Source organism: Netta rufina (genome assembly GCF_964035555.1).
Source record: "Netta rufina genome assembly, chromosome: 8".
Taxonomy (NCBI): domain Eukaryota; kingdom Metazoa; phylum Chordata; class Aves; order Anseriformes; family Anatidae; genus Netta; species Netta rufina.
In genome coordinates this window covers 28,107,327-28,124,947 of record NC_140131.1, presented here as the reverse complement: position 1 = coordinate 28,124,947, position 17,621 = coordinate 28,107,327, and the positions used below count along the sequence as shown (strand labels likewise).

General features: G+C 38.3%; 1 protein-coding gene across 3 annotated transcripts in view; it reads right to left on the bottom strand.

Moving 5' to 3' along the window:
- The window catches only part of COL11A1 (collagen type XI alpha 1 chain), a gene marked incomplete at both ends in the record, with an annotated part of 142,556 nt that extends 126,113 nt beyond the window's left edge, over positions 1-16,443 (bottom strand). For all 3 annotated transcript variants that reach the window (XM_084291221.1, XM_084291223.1, XM_084291222.1), the window contains 2 exons: positions 725-892; positions 16,329-16,443. In XM_084291221.1, the coding sequence (XP_084147347.1) occupies positions 725-892; positions 16,329-16,443 (283 nt within the window). The remainder of the gene's footprint in view (positions 1-724; positions 893-16,328) is intronic.
- Between the last annotated feature and the right edge of the window lie 1,178 nt (positions 16,444-17,621).

The window sequence follows — 17,621 nt, the reverse complement described above, 5'->3', positions numbered from 1 at the left end:
AATGTTTACATATTGTAACATATGTATAGCTCTATATATAGACACTTAGCGTCCAAGAGCTATTAAAAAAGCAAACGTTTCAGGATTTTTTTATACTCTTATTATTATTTTCCTCTACAGTTTGGGTCAAATGACAAGAGTGACAACAAAATAATGGAATAAATCTTTCTTTAACATCCAGTTAATCTTTCCCAAAATGTGATTATTTCATTTTAGAGAAATTTGAGAGAAGATGGAATCACATTACTTGATATCCTCAACTAGCCTTGTTTAGTCCCCCAAATACCCAGAAACTCTTAGGTAATTCTTAACAGATGGTAGTTCTGGGAACAATTTTGCAATGGCCAACCACAACTCATTTCTAGCACTATACCATTGGTCCAGAAAGTACTGCTTTTAAATGGACTACTGAAACTGAAGGAAACATGCCAAAGCCACCAAATAAACTTTCTTTCAGATAGAATCATGAAATAACAGGTAATATGACTTACAGACTAGTTCTGGCATTGGTGCAGAATTTGATGAAGAGCTTTATGATTGAAATCAATAAAAATGGCTTTATCCAGTGGATTAAGAGAACATCCTGTCATTCGTATGCAGGTCCACTTTTAGGGATAACAGAGGTGCTTTGTGGTACTTATGACAGACTACATGCTGTGCTTTAGATACTGTAGCACAGGCAGTAAGATAATTCACCAAAGTAATAGCTTTCTGACAATCTTACCTGGGTACAGCTGCTTTGTTGGGGCACTGAGCTGTGCAGTTTTTGAAACTCTGTAGGCAACATCTGATCCTTTTGAATCCCTTCTGTTTGTGCAAAATCCTGTTGTTCTTGATACTCCTTCTGGCATATTGTGAAATTCTAATGCTTTCAGTACATCAACTGGTTCAGCTGACAAAGAAAAAAAAAAAAAAAAAAAGAATTACTCATCTTGCATCTTCTCACATTTCTACAATATGCAGAGTCTAGGAAGAAAATGAATTTCATTGCAAAAGTGTATGTGTAACCATAAGAGTAGTTGCATAGTTGCATCTTGGTTTGATTTATTGCAGGCTACTCCTAAACCAGAATATTGTTGTAGCAGGATTACTCATTTCTAAATATGTAAGAATTCTTCTCATCTAATGTAAATGCTATGGTCAGATTTTTGAATGCTCTTTGAAAATCACAGTTGCCCAAATGGAAGGAAACTTGGTGACTGGATCTTACAACACATTCTTTTACTGAGTGACTTACAAAAAGTGTAATTGATTTAAAAAGTTAGCACAAAAGTTTCAGAAGCATTCAACTACTAGCAATCTGCTATCAGAAACTACTATTGCTAACATTAGAATGTATTCTGATTACATATGACTCCTTTCTCAACAGAAAGTGATAAGGAAGAAACTAACTGCTTTTCTCTTCCAGTTAGAGAAAGAAAAAGTTACCTTATTTGCCTGCAAGAAGTGAATGGACTGGATCATAGACTGGTCCAAGTTTGGGGAATTACTTCCCTTCCACCTTCAGTAGCACCAGAAAAGGGATGTAGTTAGAAGAATCAGAGTTTATTTGACAAGCAGATATGCAGAGGGAAGGTTTTTAATGTCTAAAGAAAGTACGTTAGTGGGATGGCTGATTTCTTCTAGTATTCTAATATAATCGAGCCACTCATCAGATCTCTACTTAGGAATTTAGTAAAAGAAAGACCTGTGCTACCTAGCTAGCCCTTAAAGAGACATGATAGTTTTTGTTTATCTTCAAACCTCTATTTTACTAACACAGTGAAGTAGAGTGTGTTACTCAGAGTCACCTTGTGCTCTAAGCAGCCTTTCATGCCATCCTACAATTCTTTGTGATGAACAAACCTGATTCGATAAAAGTACAAAATGTAAGTAGTAGTTACTAAACATTCCAACACAAATAAATTGGATAGCCTGTATTATTTTAGCTCATAAGAGTGATTAAACGTGGAACTGTGGAAAATTCAAGTTGGAAGGGACCTCATGACATCATCTAGTCCAACTTTCTATTCAAAGCAGGACTAGGACTTTTCTGCAGCTTTCATGTTGGCAAACTCAGAATGACTATTTGGAAAGAAAGTCTTACATGACTTTTGCTTTTAAAGCTGAGTAATATATATCAGAAATCTGACCTTTCTTCATATCTATGAAATGCACTGTTGCAATTAACTATAGCTAATTTATTCTCTGCTATTATTAACTTTGTAGGTCAGCAAATACCAACTTAAGGCCCAAAAATGGTTGTGAATATTCAATTATTTTGATGATTATTTGCAGACAACAAATAAAAGAGTATGAAAACATAGGCAAAGTGATAGTCTGATTATGGATACATCAGTATCTATTTCTTGACAACTTGTACAGTTCTGGCCAGTGTTGATGTGTTGGCTTTTTCCTCACTGTATCATCTCTGAAATCATTGCACTATGTGCTGTATCAATAACAAGTAAGAACAAATTTAAGTTTAATTAGCTCAACCTATTTTTCTCCTGGTATTGCCAAATATGATGAAATCCACTTTGTAGTTAAACCTAACTGAATAACACTAAAAGTGTATTCTTTAAACACAAAATCTGAGGTTTTATTAATCTGCCTAGAATGACATAACTAGACATAACTTCTTCTGTTTTAAAATATAATCACAAATAATACTTGTGAGCTTTTCTTTTTTTAATAATTCAACAGCTTGTTTTCATTTTTCATCAGATCATGCTATCAAATACAAATGAGGTTTATTACAAGCTAATACATTTTGAAAGAACGATATAGTATACACCTGCACTAACTCAGTTACTTAAGATCCATATATCCTACAAATTCAGTTTGTTCACACATTTCAAAAGTAAAGTTTCAGGAGTGTGCAAATTCAGAAGCACTAGCCTTACCTCTCTGTTAAGTACTGTCTGAAAAATTGTGAAGAATATAATGTATTCTCTACAGGTATACCACACAATTCTGAAGTTCTTACCATGCTGAAGAAATTGCCACATGGTTTTCTGGTAACTGTGGCTATTTTTGCAGTACCTATAATAATTTGAACCAGTAAAGTAATGTAGAACCAGTCACGGGAAATATCAATAAAAATTCCAAGTCGCTGTATAAGTCAACCACTGGTACATTCCTTTTTTCCTTTGCTCTTTCTGTAATTTGTACCAGATTCTTTTTCTTCATTATTTTTTTAGAATAATGGCTGTTCCTTGCCCGGCTGACTGGAAGGGTATTCACCCTTGAACAAGACTATTCATTACTCCACACTAGTTCTGCTGCTAAGAAGTCTTCCAGTCAAGAAACAGAATAATAATAGAAAAGAGCAATCTTCAAACCACAAATTCCAAATAACAAAAATGAACATTTGTTAAGAGTCTGTAGGTGACATTTATTTCCACAAACCGCGAGTCAAGAAATACTAATAGCAAAAGCACGAGTCAGTTCACCATCATTTCTAAATAGAATAGACAAGGCATATAAAGTTAAACAAAAAAGATAATCAGTCTGTCTCAAATAATAACCTACACAACAGGATTTCTGAGTTTGTGCTCCTTCCTCCTAAGTGTTTTTGCATCATTCTTGTGTGTGCTATTATCTATCCTTGGCTTGAGGCTCATCAGATATGGTGCAACCAGCCCCATATTTCAGGTGGGAGGCTGCAGGCCAAGCTGCCACAATTTTGGGCTTCTTCAGATGCATCCTCTTTCCTAGGAGAAATTTTGATGGTGAATTTCAGTTTTTTTCTGCATTTTCTGAAATTATGGCAACCTAGCTGGTACAGCCCTGACCAGGTTGGCATGACATTAGTCTCAAGATTCATGATAAGCCCACCGTGTATGTTCAGATCATCTGCACAGTGCTTCTACAGAATACACCAGACACAGCTACTCTTAATATGCCCCAAAGCTCACATACATGTAGGAATCCAGTCAGAATAAAGAGGTCTTGAAAAACAGTAGAGCTTAGATCCTACTGTTCAGAGGCAACCCATTTGAAGTGTAAAGGAAGATGAGAAAACTTCACACAGTCAACAACTGGCCTGTTTAGAAGACCAGTGTAAAGAGATAAGACAACTCACACAGTCAAGGAGAACATAGGCTAGAAGCTCAAGTGAGACTGGGAGTTCTCTCTGCCAGTTTCTGGAGGTTCTGCAGTGCTCAGCGTCACTGTAACCCGGGAGCTTCAGCTCTTCCTGGGAACCGCCTCTTCTCGAGCATTCTTCTCCCACACAGTTTATTGGAATGGTAAGAAACAGCCAGAAACAGCACCAATGCTAAGGCCATGCAACTTGCCTACTTGCATGATGCACAAATTAGGGTTATAGTTTGTATTTATAAGGGGCACCGTTAATTTAACCTAGATATTGACAGATATAGGGCCTCTCACAAGAACTTCCTCACAGTGCACAGCACAGTTTACCTAGATTACTCCCTAGTCTAATGTCCCTGGATAGTTTTTTCAGAAGAGGAGTAAAGAAAATTGAAAATTAATGATATACGATGTAATACTTTTTCATTCATTTTGTACTAAGATTTGAAATAGCAAAGAAATAACCCACAGATAAACATTATTTAAAAAGCTCTGTTCCCCAGTCTTTGGACTACAGTCAATTCTCCCTGTGAATCCTAGATACCAGTTTTGTAAAACAGACTGTGCATGCCATAGTAAGTTTTCCAAAATGCAAAGTCCAGACACTGAAAGTCATTCTCTTCATGCAGGTGTTCATGGCCACGCTGAACTGATGCCTGAAGCCTGTCTCCTTGAGACACACCAACCAACCCCCCAGGATCAGACTGAAATCAAAAAGTGAGCTTCTGTTCTGCTCTGTTTCCTTGATGGATAACCAACTGCAAGAGATTATTTTTCACATTAAATATCATAGTATGGAGCTCCACAGCTTACGTTTTTGATTCAAAAAACAGAGTTCAAACAGAGTGGCAGTGAAAGCTGCACATCTAACAGACTATGCAGTAGTAGCCAGAGAAAAAGAGTTTAAAAGTGCCTGAGCTTTCTGCAATGACAAAGGAGAATACTTTAAAAAAATCAGTCTTAGAAGGCAGAAGCATGTGAGATAGGATCCTGCATGTACGAGCGTCTTTCAGTATGCCAACTATGCCAAACTGTTAATCAGATAGCTCCAGTGTAAGTTCCTGCTTTTTTTTTTTTTTTGAAAAGTACAAAAGAAAAGAAGTACAAAAGAAAACTACAAGAAAAATCTAGTTGTGTAATACCTCAAGACCTGAAATAACTTACAACTTGCAATATTTCAATTTGTAGAGCAAAATTCTGGTCTCATTACTGTGGCATAAATACTAAGTACATCTATTCACTCAATGAAGTTTTCATTTATAATGGTATGGATGAGAACCTTTGATCCCACATATTTCATATTAAATATAAAACACTAGCCATATTTAATCATCCTTTGCTCCCCTCCCCATCTCTCATGCACAAGGTTCCTATTTTACCTCATATGGAAGAAAAACACAGCAAGACAATGCTAGATTGACAAAAACATAAGAACTTCTAAGACAATTTAAATGGTACCAAAATATGTGTAAGAGCATTTTAAGAAGAAGAAAAATCCACCTCTGACAGCATCTCTCTGCTGGAAATAAAGGAAAACAGTAAATAATACCAAGAGCACAGTAATTTTATTCTGATCTGGTCCTGCCAAATGAATAAGGAATATCCAGAAATTAATGAAAGTAAGTAGTTATAAACTGAATCCTAGATCACACTTTTACACTGCAAGGTCAAGACAGATTTTCAAGGTGAATTACATGAGGAAAACCTCATGTGTTTTCCATGCTTTTGAAGAGGAGGAAAACGTACATAAAACCTGACTTCCAGTTCTGGTTAGCACTTCCAAACCTAGACTTCCTATACATACAATGACACATTTATTTTAAAGCCTATGGCAGAGCATTATCTTCAATGCTTTAATAATAAAAATAGTCATCATAGACTCAAAAGAGTGCTTGTAAAAATCTAGACTACATTTTGATCATATATTCACAGTTAAAAATATGGTTCTCATTTCATTCCATTCCACAACCTCTAAATGGAAATAAAAACTACAATATGTCATCCCTATTAATCTTAGCTGGTATTTATTCAATAACATGGCTCTCCCTTTCTTTTGGTGGAAACTGCTTGTTGAGAAGGTTCCCGGATAATAACAATGCAGATTATGACATTAGGGGAATGAAGGACTGAGAAGCTGTACATCAATGCAGACTGAACTCCTTTGGATACACATTCTGTGTCGATGATGTTTATTCAAGATGTCACATCAAGCCTCCTTCTGTAAGGGATGACCTTAGTTTTCAGTATAAATGCTTAGCGCATCCACAGCTCACTATGATAACAATTCTTGTAGGAGACCACATATGCCTCATATGTGCAACATGTGCCAAAGGATACATGTTGCAAAACAGGGACAAGTTGTGTCAGTCAAGAGAATTTGCCTTGGCCAAGTCTGGATCGTAATGCTTGGATTTTTAAACTCAAGGGCAGATCGTAATGAGTGGTGTTTAATCATATCTTCTTAGTGTATAAAGTATGTGTTCACTCTGTAATGAGATCATGGTGATAGGCAATAAAATTTCTTGGGTTTGCTCCAGCAGCCACCATTCAAATTCTACATTATTATAAAACCCATCTGACCCTTCAAAGGCAAACTGTACAGAACACACAAAAAAAAAAATGTATCAAAAGTGCATCCAGCACTTTTGGTAGCAGAAGTGTCTCTGGAATTACACCAGCAGCAGCCACTTTGGATAAAAGGGTAACATCTATACAACATACTACCTTTCTAGGTAATAGGAACAATCATGTTGTAGGGTTTATTATTTTAATGCCTTTGCAGTTATAAAAGTGTTTTGATTTACAACAGACCTTTTTTTTGTTTTGTTATCATTTTCAGCTACTGACCAACTGCAATAACGATCCAAAAACAAAATAAGTTTTCATATAGGGTTACTCAAATCATATACAAATATAATAAATATATTAATACAATATATAAATCTATTGAATGACATGAATGCAAATGATGGGTATGTAAAAGTTAGGCTATTAACACGCACTGCAAATAGAGCTCTAGTGGTTCACATAAGTAAAACATTCTCTCCCAAATCACGTGCAAATCAAAGCAGCTCACTTGTTGGTATCAATTTACTCTTTAGCATATGAAACGCTTCAGCTCCTGTTTCTTACCATGTTTATCAGCTTTCACTCACAGCATCTTACTAGTAACTTTAGTCTGTTGCTGTCAACTAATTTGTGACAAATTCTGTGTTGGAATAATTTCATTGATAGCAGATGACCTGGACACTCTATTACTAGATTTTTTTATTTGCAGAAAAACAAATTCTCAGCATACTTATATAATGCTTCTGCAGAAATTCTTTCTGACCTATATAGGTTAGTTGGTTATCAGAAAGATTTCTAACTTTCTAATGATCCTTTCCTACATAAAGCTCTATTGAGAAGCCGTTTATAGGTCAGTTCCATGAACCACTCCGATTTCTCACTTAGTATTTCATGTCTTAAATCTTATGAGATCAAACATTTATAGTGATCCTACCACAGATGCATGCAGTGGTCCTCAGCAGATTTGGAATACATGTAGATTGAAAGATGTAATTCATTGAATTGAGAGCTGTTTTTCTGAGTTAATTTAATTATTTCTTCAGAAATAATCAAGAAAGTCAGAATGGACAGCTAATTAACCCTGTAACCAAGTTCCACATCTGGAGTTGTCCTCAATTCTAAACAGAATGGGCTGCAAAACTACTTGGGGACTTCAGCCAGGACTGAATATAGCCCTGAACCTTTCTAGATAGGCTATACCAAATAAGACATCTGTTCTTTGCCCATGAACAGTACAGAAAGTCATTTTTTAGCTGCAGTTAAAGGTGTTGGTGACTTTTAGGCCGAACTGTTTGAGAGACTTTTCTTCAAGATAGGATATGCAGAGGAAAACAATCAGCTCAGGTACTTTCAGAAGAAAGGACTTAGCCATCAGGCCTAAAAGAGAAATGCTCCGGGACTGACAGGAAAGTGACTGTTGTGGCAATTTCAGGCTACACAATTCATTCCCATGAGAAATTGTTCAGGGGATCAATCATTTAGACTAAAAAAAAAAAAATGTATTTCTGTTTGAGTGCCTAATGAAGCATAGAAGTTGAAATACTATTATTTTTAAATTTTGATTGGGTAACTCCTGGGTTTAAAACTCTTAATTTTATAGCCCAGGCATAATGACCCTTCCCTATTTAAAGGTTATATTCACCTATATTTACAAGATACTCCCAGATGCATGCTGGTGGACATACTGTTTGCTTTATTTCCATTTAAAGTAGTCTTTACTTCACATAGATAAGTCTTAGCAATCTGAGTGTGCAAGAGTTTGCTATGCTTTTAATAGCTTCAGTAACGGTGGCTCTTCCTTTTTCATATATAATAAGCACTATTGATTTTCCCTCTAAGTTATCATTATTCTTCACCAATGCCCTTCTTCTGATTAATGTGAAAGTGAAAATATATCAGTGATTGCCCCAGAAACAGCCTGTAAGAATTACAATCAGTAACTCATAACAGGTGAGATACAACCCTGGCATAGAAAAGAGCTTAATTTGCCCCAGTCAAAGAACTTTACATGATAAATTAGTAAGACTAACGTTTCTAAATTACTATTACTCTACTTCATATTTTTCCATGGAAATACGTTTCATTCTGCCAGCAATCTGTTCCAATGGAACCACTGCAAAACGAGGAGTGTTGAAACATTCATCTTCCATTCTAAATGGAGTGTGTTTTTAAATTTAGTCCAGTTTTATTTTACTATGAGAAAGCATTTAAAAAGTAGCAGCTATTATACCCTGGTAGGCTAACATACACGTATGCATATTTGGTGGGTACTGATGAAGGGCCTTCTTGTATTTGTGGTCAAGACTTCCAAAATAGGTTAATTTATGGTTAGATTTCTAGGTGTATATTTAGGAATTTAAATAGAAGGTACTGGCTGCTCCTCAGTGTTTTGAAACCACGTTGCCTAATAAAGGCATAATAGCCTACAGTTAGTGATTTTTCTTAAAATTTTGTATCTTCATAACTCTAAGTGTTCATTCTAAGGACTCTCCATGCATTATATATAGTCAAAATTAAAATTACTATGATGATGTTTCTAACTTACACTCATTAGGAGGCTAATAGCTTAAATAATGTAAGAGCTGAAAGTATTTTTATGAACAAGAAAAAAAGTCATATGATGGGGTGGCCAGTAATCAGTTTCTGCTGCTGACCTCTCAGAACAGAGCTGACAGGCTAGAAAAAAGGAGAAACATTTTTCTTTTAAAAACATTCTTAAATACAGACTGTGTCAAAGTTCTTCTACATAGTAGTTGTTTGTTTGTTTTAAGCTACCATTTGTCAAGCTGTTTCAACAGTTATCCTTCTGTGAAACCTGATAACTTTCCTCTCTTCATGTTCCTTTTCCCTAATTATTAGGCCAGTTTCTGATTCTGACAACAACAGCAAGCAGGTTCGTTTACCAGGTAGACCTAAGTTTACTAGAACATAGGGAACAAGAACTATTGCCGTGTTCCCAGAAGGTCAACGCACAAGTCTTCATTAGCAGTGTTAGAATCTGGATTTGCTGAACTGTTAGGCTTTTGATCTTTAGGACACAGTGCAAGACCCGTCTATTACTAGAAATTTGCACCATTACTAATACAGTGGGAATATTTTCATTCTTGTTCTTACCACTGCACATTTTAGTTATTGTCATTGTGGGCAGTTGTGGTGGGATAATTTTTAAAAACAGAGATACAGGTAATTATTTTCTGTACTTATTTACTGTGTTCTTCATTTGTTATTCACTAATATAGGAATAAATGTCAAAAAGCAGGAATTCAAATGCACATTATGTGCAAGATGCTTCAATGAGCTCCCCAGTTCTTAGAAGAAATGGATGCTATTGCCTTCTCACCACAGGCTCTAGTCTGTCTATCCCAAGCAATGATTCCTTGCAGTCCTGTCATCCAGGCACCAGAGGATCAGAAACTCTCCAGCCCTTAGCATTTCCTACCAGCTAGCTCTGGACAGATCTGTACTTCTCCAGTGCTTTTAGGATTGTCAGTTTGAGAGCTGCCTATCTCCTTGCCCACTGCTGAGAGCCCAGAACAGAACAGCAGAACAAGACTGCATTCTGGGAACAAGCACCAAAAGCATCAGATCTGCAGTGCCCAGTGTCAATACTTTTAATTGGCATTGACCAAAGGACTTTACAAAACTACATATTATGTTTTGTGGACTACAAATGTGGGACACAGAGCATCTTCTAAGTACAAACATGAAGCTTCCTGAAGTAATTACATAGTGCTCGTGAAAATCAAGCTTCCACCCTGTCTGCCCCTTAGATAGCTAAATAAAAATTTGTGAGATTAACTGAATGTATATTGCCCATATGTATTCTTCTAGAGACATATTTTCCAATGAAAGGCTGTTTTACATATTAAAAGCTTTCTTGCATGTTATCTTTAAAATGAATCATTTAATTGGGATTTTGGCTGGTGGTATATTTAGAGGAAGGTGCTTTCATACTGAGTGCCTACAAGAACTAGAGATTATCCAGATGCATACAGGAATGCTTTACATGGCCTATAATTGAGTGTTTTGCCAACAGAGGGTTTGTGCAAAACTGCTCAGAACTTCTGCATCCACATCAGTTATTTGGAAAGTTTTCATTCTCTTCCTATACTGCAAGCATATTAAATGCATATTAGCCTTTCAAAGAAAATAAAAGCAGACTATGCATACGTGGGACTTATTTTTGATACTCATCAACTCATTATCTCTCCTTTTAAAGACCAATCTACAATACTCCTACAATAAATAAATAAGCAAACCCCAAATTAAGACTATTGGGAAACTTGCCTACATACTTTCAATGAGGTTAACCTGCAGGCTTACTTTAGCTGAAGTACTCAGCAAAAATTAAGAAGTGTTCTTTCTGGCTTTTGATATTTTACACAACTCTAGAGTGTAACCTAGATTTTGAGGTTGTCATTTCATTTTGCATGACACATTTCTCAATGCTTAAAAGAAAACCTTCTTTGAGACCAGAAAGATTGTATCAGCAAAACTTCTGAATCACTTGTTCAGCAAGATAGGCTACAATTGAACACTGAAGACCTGATCCTGATTCCATAAATTGTTTCATTTATTAGCTACAAAGGACTGAGCAAATTTATCTGGTGTAGTCCTCTATTGATCCATCAATTTGCAATGTTAAAATATCCATCTCAATACTTCTGTGGAGTTATTCCTACTTCACACAACAGCAGAACATATCAGATCTGCAGCCCAAATGTCTAACTATGCTGAGGCCTCTGGTAAACATTCAAGAAATTTGTTTCTTAAAGATGGTGGAGACAGTATTCCCAACTGTGAAAATCAGCGAAACAAGTATTAAATTGCCAGAGTATCCTGTTTCTATTACCATTTCAAATAAACAAAGTTACTTATTTGGAAATAATCCTAATAGACTTCAGAAATATCTCTTAACAAATATGAATTTTCAAATGTCAAACATATGTCCATTGTCAGTTTGTGTTTACATTACTATAAGCAATGAAATATGTTTGGAAAAGCAAAGCACAGCTAAGGACAAGGTTTACAAATGATGCCATTTAAAGTAGCTCTATTTAATTCCCTAGAGAAACAATTAAATGATTTTTATTAACCATACAACTCAGAAATTACTCTCACTGATGTCAAAGATTTTGACAGCAAAATGTTTTATCTTCCTTTTGATAGTAAAACAAGAAAACCAGTCCCAATTCTATACCCTACTGACACTAGCAAGACTACTGCTTAACTACTTAAATAGATAGGAAAGTTGCAAAACTTCAAATGTTCCCTCCCTCCCCCATCTTCTTCTACCAAGAATGCTTGATAACTTATCCTCACACAGGAGACAGAGTGAATAAAACTTAGGTTATGGTAACACTATAACAAAGTGACCATGGTTTGATTTATAACTGCAATTAATTCATATTCAGGCTGCCAGTGTCTTATTCATAGCAGGATTAGAATCTTCATTTTTTAATCATATTTTATAATTTACCTTTCAACTTGCTTTGTGGTAAACACTTTTCTTCCCTAAGATTAGCTCTGCCAAATAACTTCTACTTCACATACTGTATGCATTACCACTTTGACATACAGTCAAGCCCCAGACCTAGAATTTACAAAGATTTTTACAACCCCTTATGTGTGATAATGTAGTAAAACAAAACAAAAAAGTACTGTCAGATTCTATTACTATTGTAATAACAGGGTCAGCAATTAATCCTTACATTTATAGTCTGTAAACTTGGTATTTACTACTGGGTGGTACAGTCATAAGCCTTTTCAACAGGCATGAGTGTTCACCTAATTCCTTTCAAGTGGCTGCTGTCTTACTGGGTCCATCCAAAGAGCAAATCTGTATCACTGCACAAGACTTCATCCTCAGAAAGAGAGGCTTCATCCTTCACTTGATATTTCACCCAAGCTCTGGGTGAAAAATTGAAATTTGAAAACAAGTTTCCCCATATTAGCAACAAATATACAGAATAACAATAACCAATGCTGGGAGGATTTCTTCTGAAAAGAAACAGAGAGCTCTACAGAGAAAAGCAACTTCTTAATCTTGCTGGCAGATGGAAACCCTACTGTTCACCACTGTACAAAACAAATCCAGGAGAGACATAATTGTTCCAGTATGTTTTAGGTATAACTTCAGTTCAGCAGTATTGTCAGGGCTCTTTTATTATGCTGCAACCTTGTTGGAATTAAGGGCCCTATTTTGAGGAGGCCAAATAACTTTGGGCAAGACAACTGCAATACTGAGTATAATGACTTCTTTACTACATTTTACAACTGCCACTGGTACTAACAACATTTTCACTTTTTTTTTTTTTCCAGCAATCACAAAACGCCATAGCACCAGACAAATTTACATCAAAAATTATTCTTTCTAGTGACATTCCAATAACAGGTGCTAGAGCTAGAGATGCTTTCAAGCCAAAAGCACTGAACCTTTGTGTATATACAATATGTACTTATATTCATACATTCATTAGATATACACAAAATTGAGGTTGAGAAATATGCAAGTTTTCTTTCTGCAGAGCTAGTAAAAAGACAGCTTCCTGCAGTCTGAATAGTTCTTTCTGGGATCCTTGTGAAGTCTCCTTCTAAATTAAATGCAAAGATTCATGCTCTAGAGAACTTAAAACAAATACCACTCATTCTTCTGTCAGATGTCTGCTACTGAGGTTGAAATAACTATTTTACCTTCAAAATAAATTTTAAAGTTCTATATTTTATACTATGTAGTAAAACAGATACGTGCATGCAAGTCTCTTTTACACTATACTGGGAAGACAGGACCATTTCACCTGCTGATCCCTGGGACTCAGAAAAATATCAGCTAGGACCACAAGCTGAATCCAGTCAAATCTCCCTTTGATTTAATCATTTTTGTGAATGTTTATCTGAGAAAGATATATATACCCTGTTTTTGAAGGTTAATAGCATTTTATTCGACCAAAATTAACATGCAAAACTGTTTCACTGTAAAAGAAAAAATTAAGTGTTTCACATTCTGTTTCAACCTGAAATGGAACTGATCAGTTATGAGCAAAAGTGTTTTATATCACCGATGGTTCTAAGAAGAGATTCATCATTTTCTAGTTTAAAATATCTTTTTTTATTTCTTTTTTCTTTTAATACAGGGTTAAGAGTGATCAGATACATTGAACAGTTTTCATTTTATAAACAGATCCACATCTCCTCAGGGAAGTTTACTAAGCAATTACAATTGAGCAATAATGTTCAGTCCACAAAGAAAACTCCTTTTGCCATTACTGGTGGACCCAGGTCTGCATTCCTTCTGCACCTAGAACTCCCACCAGTTTCCAGGCTTGTTTGAGGAAGCACAAGGAACCTTTGTATTTCCTAAGATGGCTGTAAAAAGTATCTCTGGTATACTAGAAACCAACCTGCTTGTCACTTACACAGAAGGTCCCAAGTATATATAGACCGTATATATAGCTTCACAGATTCATTTTCAGTAAGAATTCTTAAAACTTCTTGCACTCAGAGTAAGAGCTGGATTTCTAGTTGCTTAAAAAGCTTATAAATAATAAAAAGTCTGATTTTTCATTTCTAGCCCATGAAAATTAAATCAGTATCACAATAGTGCATTGATGCCAGGGCCTTACAAAAAAATTTATAGCGTTGAAGCCATGCCATTTTGACTAAATGAGTTTATTCATTCCAAACACATTACCAACAGGTTTAGTATTAAAGGTGAGGAAGGGGAAGGGAAATCAAAGGATGTCTTTTAAAATACTGAATGCTGTTTACTTTTGCCGAGTCATAAAGCAAAAATATTTTCTAAAAAGAGCTTCTTAAGAGTTGGTGGGCACTAAGTTGACCAAATATGAACCACCAGCTTTCCCATTCAGTTCTTTCTAATTTCTGTAACTTTTCCTGTCAAAACAACAAATAGCTCAAAGAGACCTTCACACCCCCTTTCTTGGTGCTGTGACGGACACCTCATACTTCTCTTTCTTTTCTGTGTTAAATAAAGCAACTTGAAAGACGGACAAGAATTTTAGGAATCTTTTGAGGTTTCTCTAAATGGAACAGATTCTGTTGTCTTAAAAAGAAGTCACCGCTGTAGGACTCACACTTATATGAATACACAGTGAACTTTTCTCTACATTTCTTTACAAAAGGATATTTTTATGAAAAGACCGTTGAAGAATGCTGGATTCAATTTAACAGGATTTATAAGGGCAAAAATTCATATTTTACCCTGGTCAACCCTTGCAGCATTTTCATTTAGTCATATTGTTTGCCCGCTACAGTATACTATTTTATTATTTCTCAGTATTTTCCCTCACCTACTTTCAAAAGTTAGCCATTACATCCTACTTTATCTTTGAACTACTTTAAATAAGATTAGAATACATAAAAGATGATTCAGAAATATCTCCCTTGTACTCCATTAGGGAAATTAGGTCAAATTCTACTCCCTCTATAGTTAGTGGAAATACTCTGACTTCAGTAACAGAGCAAGCCCTAAATACACAGCTCCCCAAGCAAATGAACTTGTAGAGAATACAGTATTCCAAGTACCAAATTCTCTTCAAAGTGCTTCTACAAACGCCAGAAGACTGTAGTATTACTTCTGAAGTATCCCTTATAAAGAATGCTAGAGGAAAAGGTTTTTAATAGGGCTTTTTCATTTTTAATTTAGTTACCAAACAGCTAAAAACTAATTACTGTGCCAAATGTTGCTGAACTTTTCTTTTTTTTTTTTTTTTTTCCCCCCGGACTGCCTGGGTTTAGATTTTTATTCAACTTTACACAATATGTTGGACACCAATGAAGAGATAATCTACATAAATCTTGCTTACTAAAGAAAATTCTACTGCAGTTGCGTGAAAAGCTGCATAAAACTCTACCATGTCTTTGAGTACAGATTTTTTTTTTCTTGAATAGATTTAGTTTTGACTTAGCGACGAGGAGTCGGACCTTTGCAGCTCGGTGAAGTTAACTCGCCCTCAGTGCAACCCCACCGGGGTCCGGGGGCTGCCGCGAGGCTGAGCCGTGACCCCGGCCGGTCCCTGTCAGCAGCTGGGGCCAGCAGGGGGCAGAAGCCCTGACGGCTCTGACACCGCCAAGGTTGTCCCCAGGTATAATGGGCTTGAATGGAAACCCTCATCGCCTTACTGCGCTCCCCCTGCGGCGCCCGTTGATTGAAAGAGCAGAGGTTCAGACGGAGAAATACCTCGTTACGATAATAAACGCGCAAGAATTCGACCTTTCTTGGCGGCGGTGAGTTAAACCCCTTCGTGAATGTCAGACATGCCGAAAACTAAAAACCTCAACCTCACACCCAGCTACACCAGAGCGGCCCCGAGCAGGTCTGCTCCTCCCGTCTCGTCCCCTTTTTCCTTTACAAAGGAAAAAGAAGCGAGGTGAGATCGAGGGAGACCGAGCAGGGAGCCTCCACGCCCGGCTCTCCCTGTCCTCGCCCCTCAGGGGAGGGGGCTCCTTGTCGCTGCTCTGCAGCCGCTTGGGGAACTTCAGCGGCACAGAGGCTCTGGGGTCAGTAAGACTGAAAACCTCACGCTCTACAGTGCTGACGGGAGATCACCGCATCCACGCATTTCTTTCGCTCCCCATCCTGCCGGCGCATCCCGGCCCGCAGCGCTCGGGACCGTGCCCCCCGCCCTGCCCTGGCACCCCGGCGGCTGGCGGCCCTTCCTTACCTCCTCTGACCTCTGCAGCCCCGAGGAGGGCGGCGAAGGCGACGAGCACGGTCACCGCCGAGTCCCAGGGCCACCTTTTCGTTTTCCATCGCGTGGACCATCTCTGCACCTCCATGCTGGGCGCCCGCAAGCGTGAGTTAAACCCGGGCGCCTTCGGCTCGCAGCAGCTCCGTGCTACCCCAGTATTCCCGGAGAGGACGTCTCCTATGGAGCCATGCGCGACGCACCACCAGGGATTCCCTCTCTCTCTCTCTCTCTCTCTCTCTCTCTCTCTCTGTCTGTCTCTGCCCCTCTCTCTCTCTGCCTCGCAGGCCGCTCCGCCCCGTCCTCCCCGACAGCCCTGCCTTCAGACCGGCGGGAGGCGAGGGGCTTTAATCAAAACGCGGAGAGCGCCGCATCCCCCTAAAGGCAGCATCCCGGCGGAGGGCTGGGCGAGCGGCTGGCAGGGCCAGCCCCGCCGCACGACTGACAGCCCGCCCGCAGCCCAATGGCGGTGCTGCCACGGCCACCCGCAGCACCGCCCCGCCACCGCCACACCGCCCGTGGAGAGCGGCCCCGGCGGGGGTCTCGGGGGCTGAGGCGGGGGATGCCGCCGGGCTGTCCCGGCACGGTCCCGAGCACCGCCGCCCCCCCAGCGCCCCCGCCCCGGGCATGCGCAGAGCCGTCGGGGGCGACGCCGCGGACATGAGGAGAGGGGCAGGCGGCGGGGGAGAGAGGGCCCTGAGGGGAGAGAGCGCCCGGGGTGCCCTGACTGGGATACCTGTGGTCACGTTTTGGGAGAAGCGCATCTCAAGACTGTAAAACTGGCCTGCTTTGAGGTCTTTCTACGCTACAGTAGAAAAGTGTAGTAGTTACTTGTTACAGTAACTAATAAACAGATGGTTTAACCACAAAGTGTTACTGTTATACATCGAATTAAACATCATAAGTGTATTACCATTTCCTACAGTATCTATTGTTTTACTGTGCTGTAATCATACATCTAGCTCTTTCTGTCCTTGATTTTCTAACAGTTAGCATTGTCATTAGGTTTACAAACAAGGAGACCAAGGTGTAAGGCATGGTTACACCCAAGCTCCCTTCAATGTTAATTGGGTGCAGCTCTGTGAAGAGATACACCAGGTTGTAGCACTTAGTGTAGTTAGCCACAGTGCAGTGGTGAAGCATCAAAATACCACATCTACACCACTTGTAGAAAACTTACTTCTTCAGAATTAGTCCAACAGCCATCTGCCTTAAACTCTAACCACATACAACTCCCCAAAAGTCAGGAATTAATTACTGTACTAATAG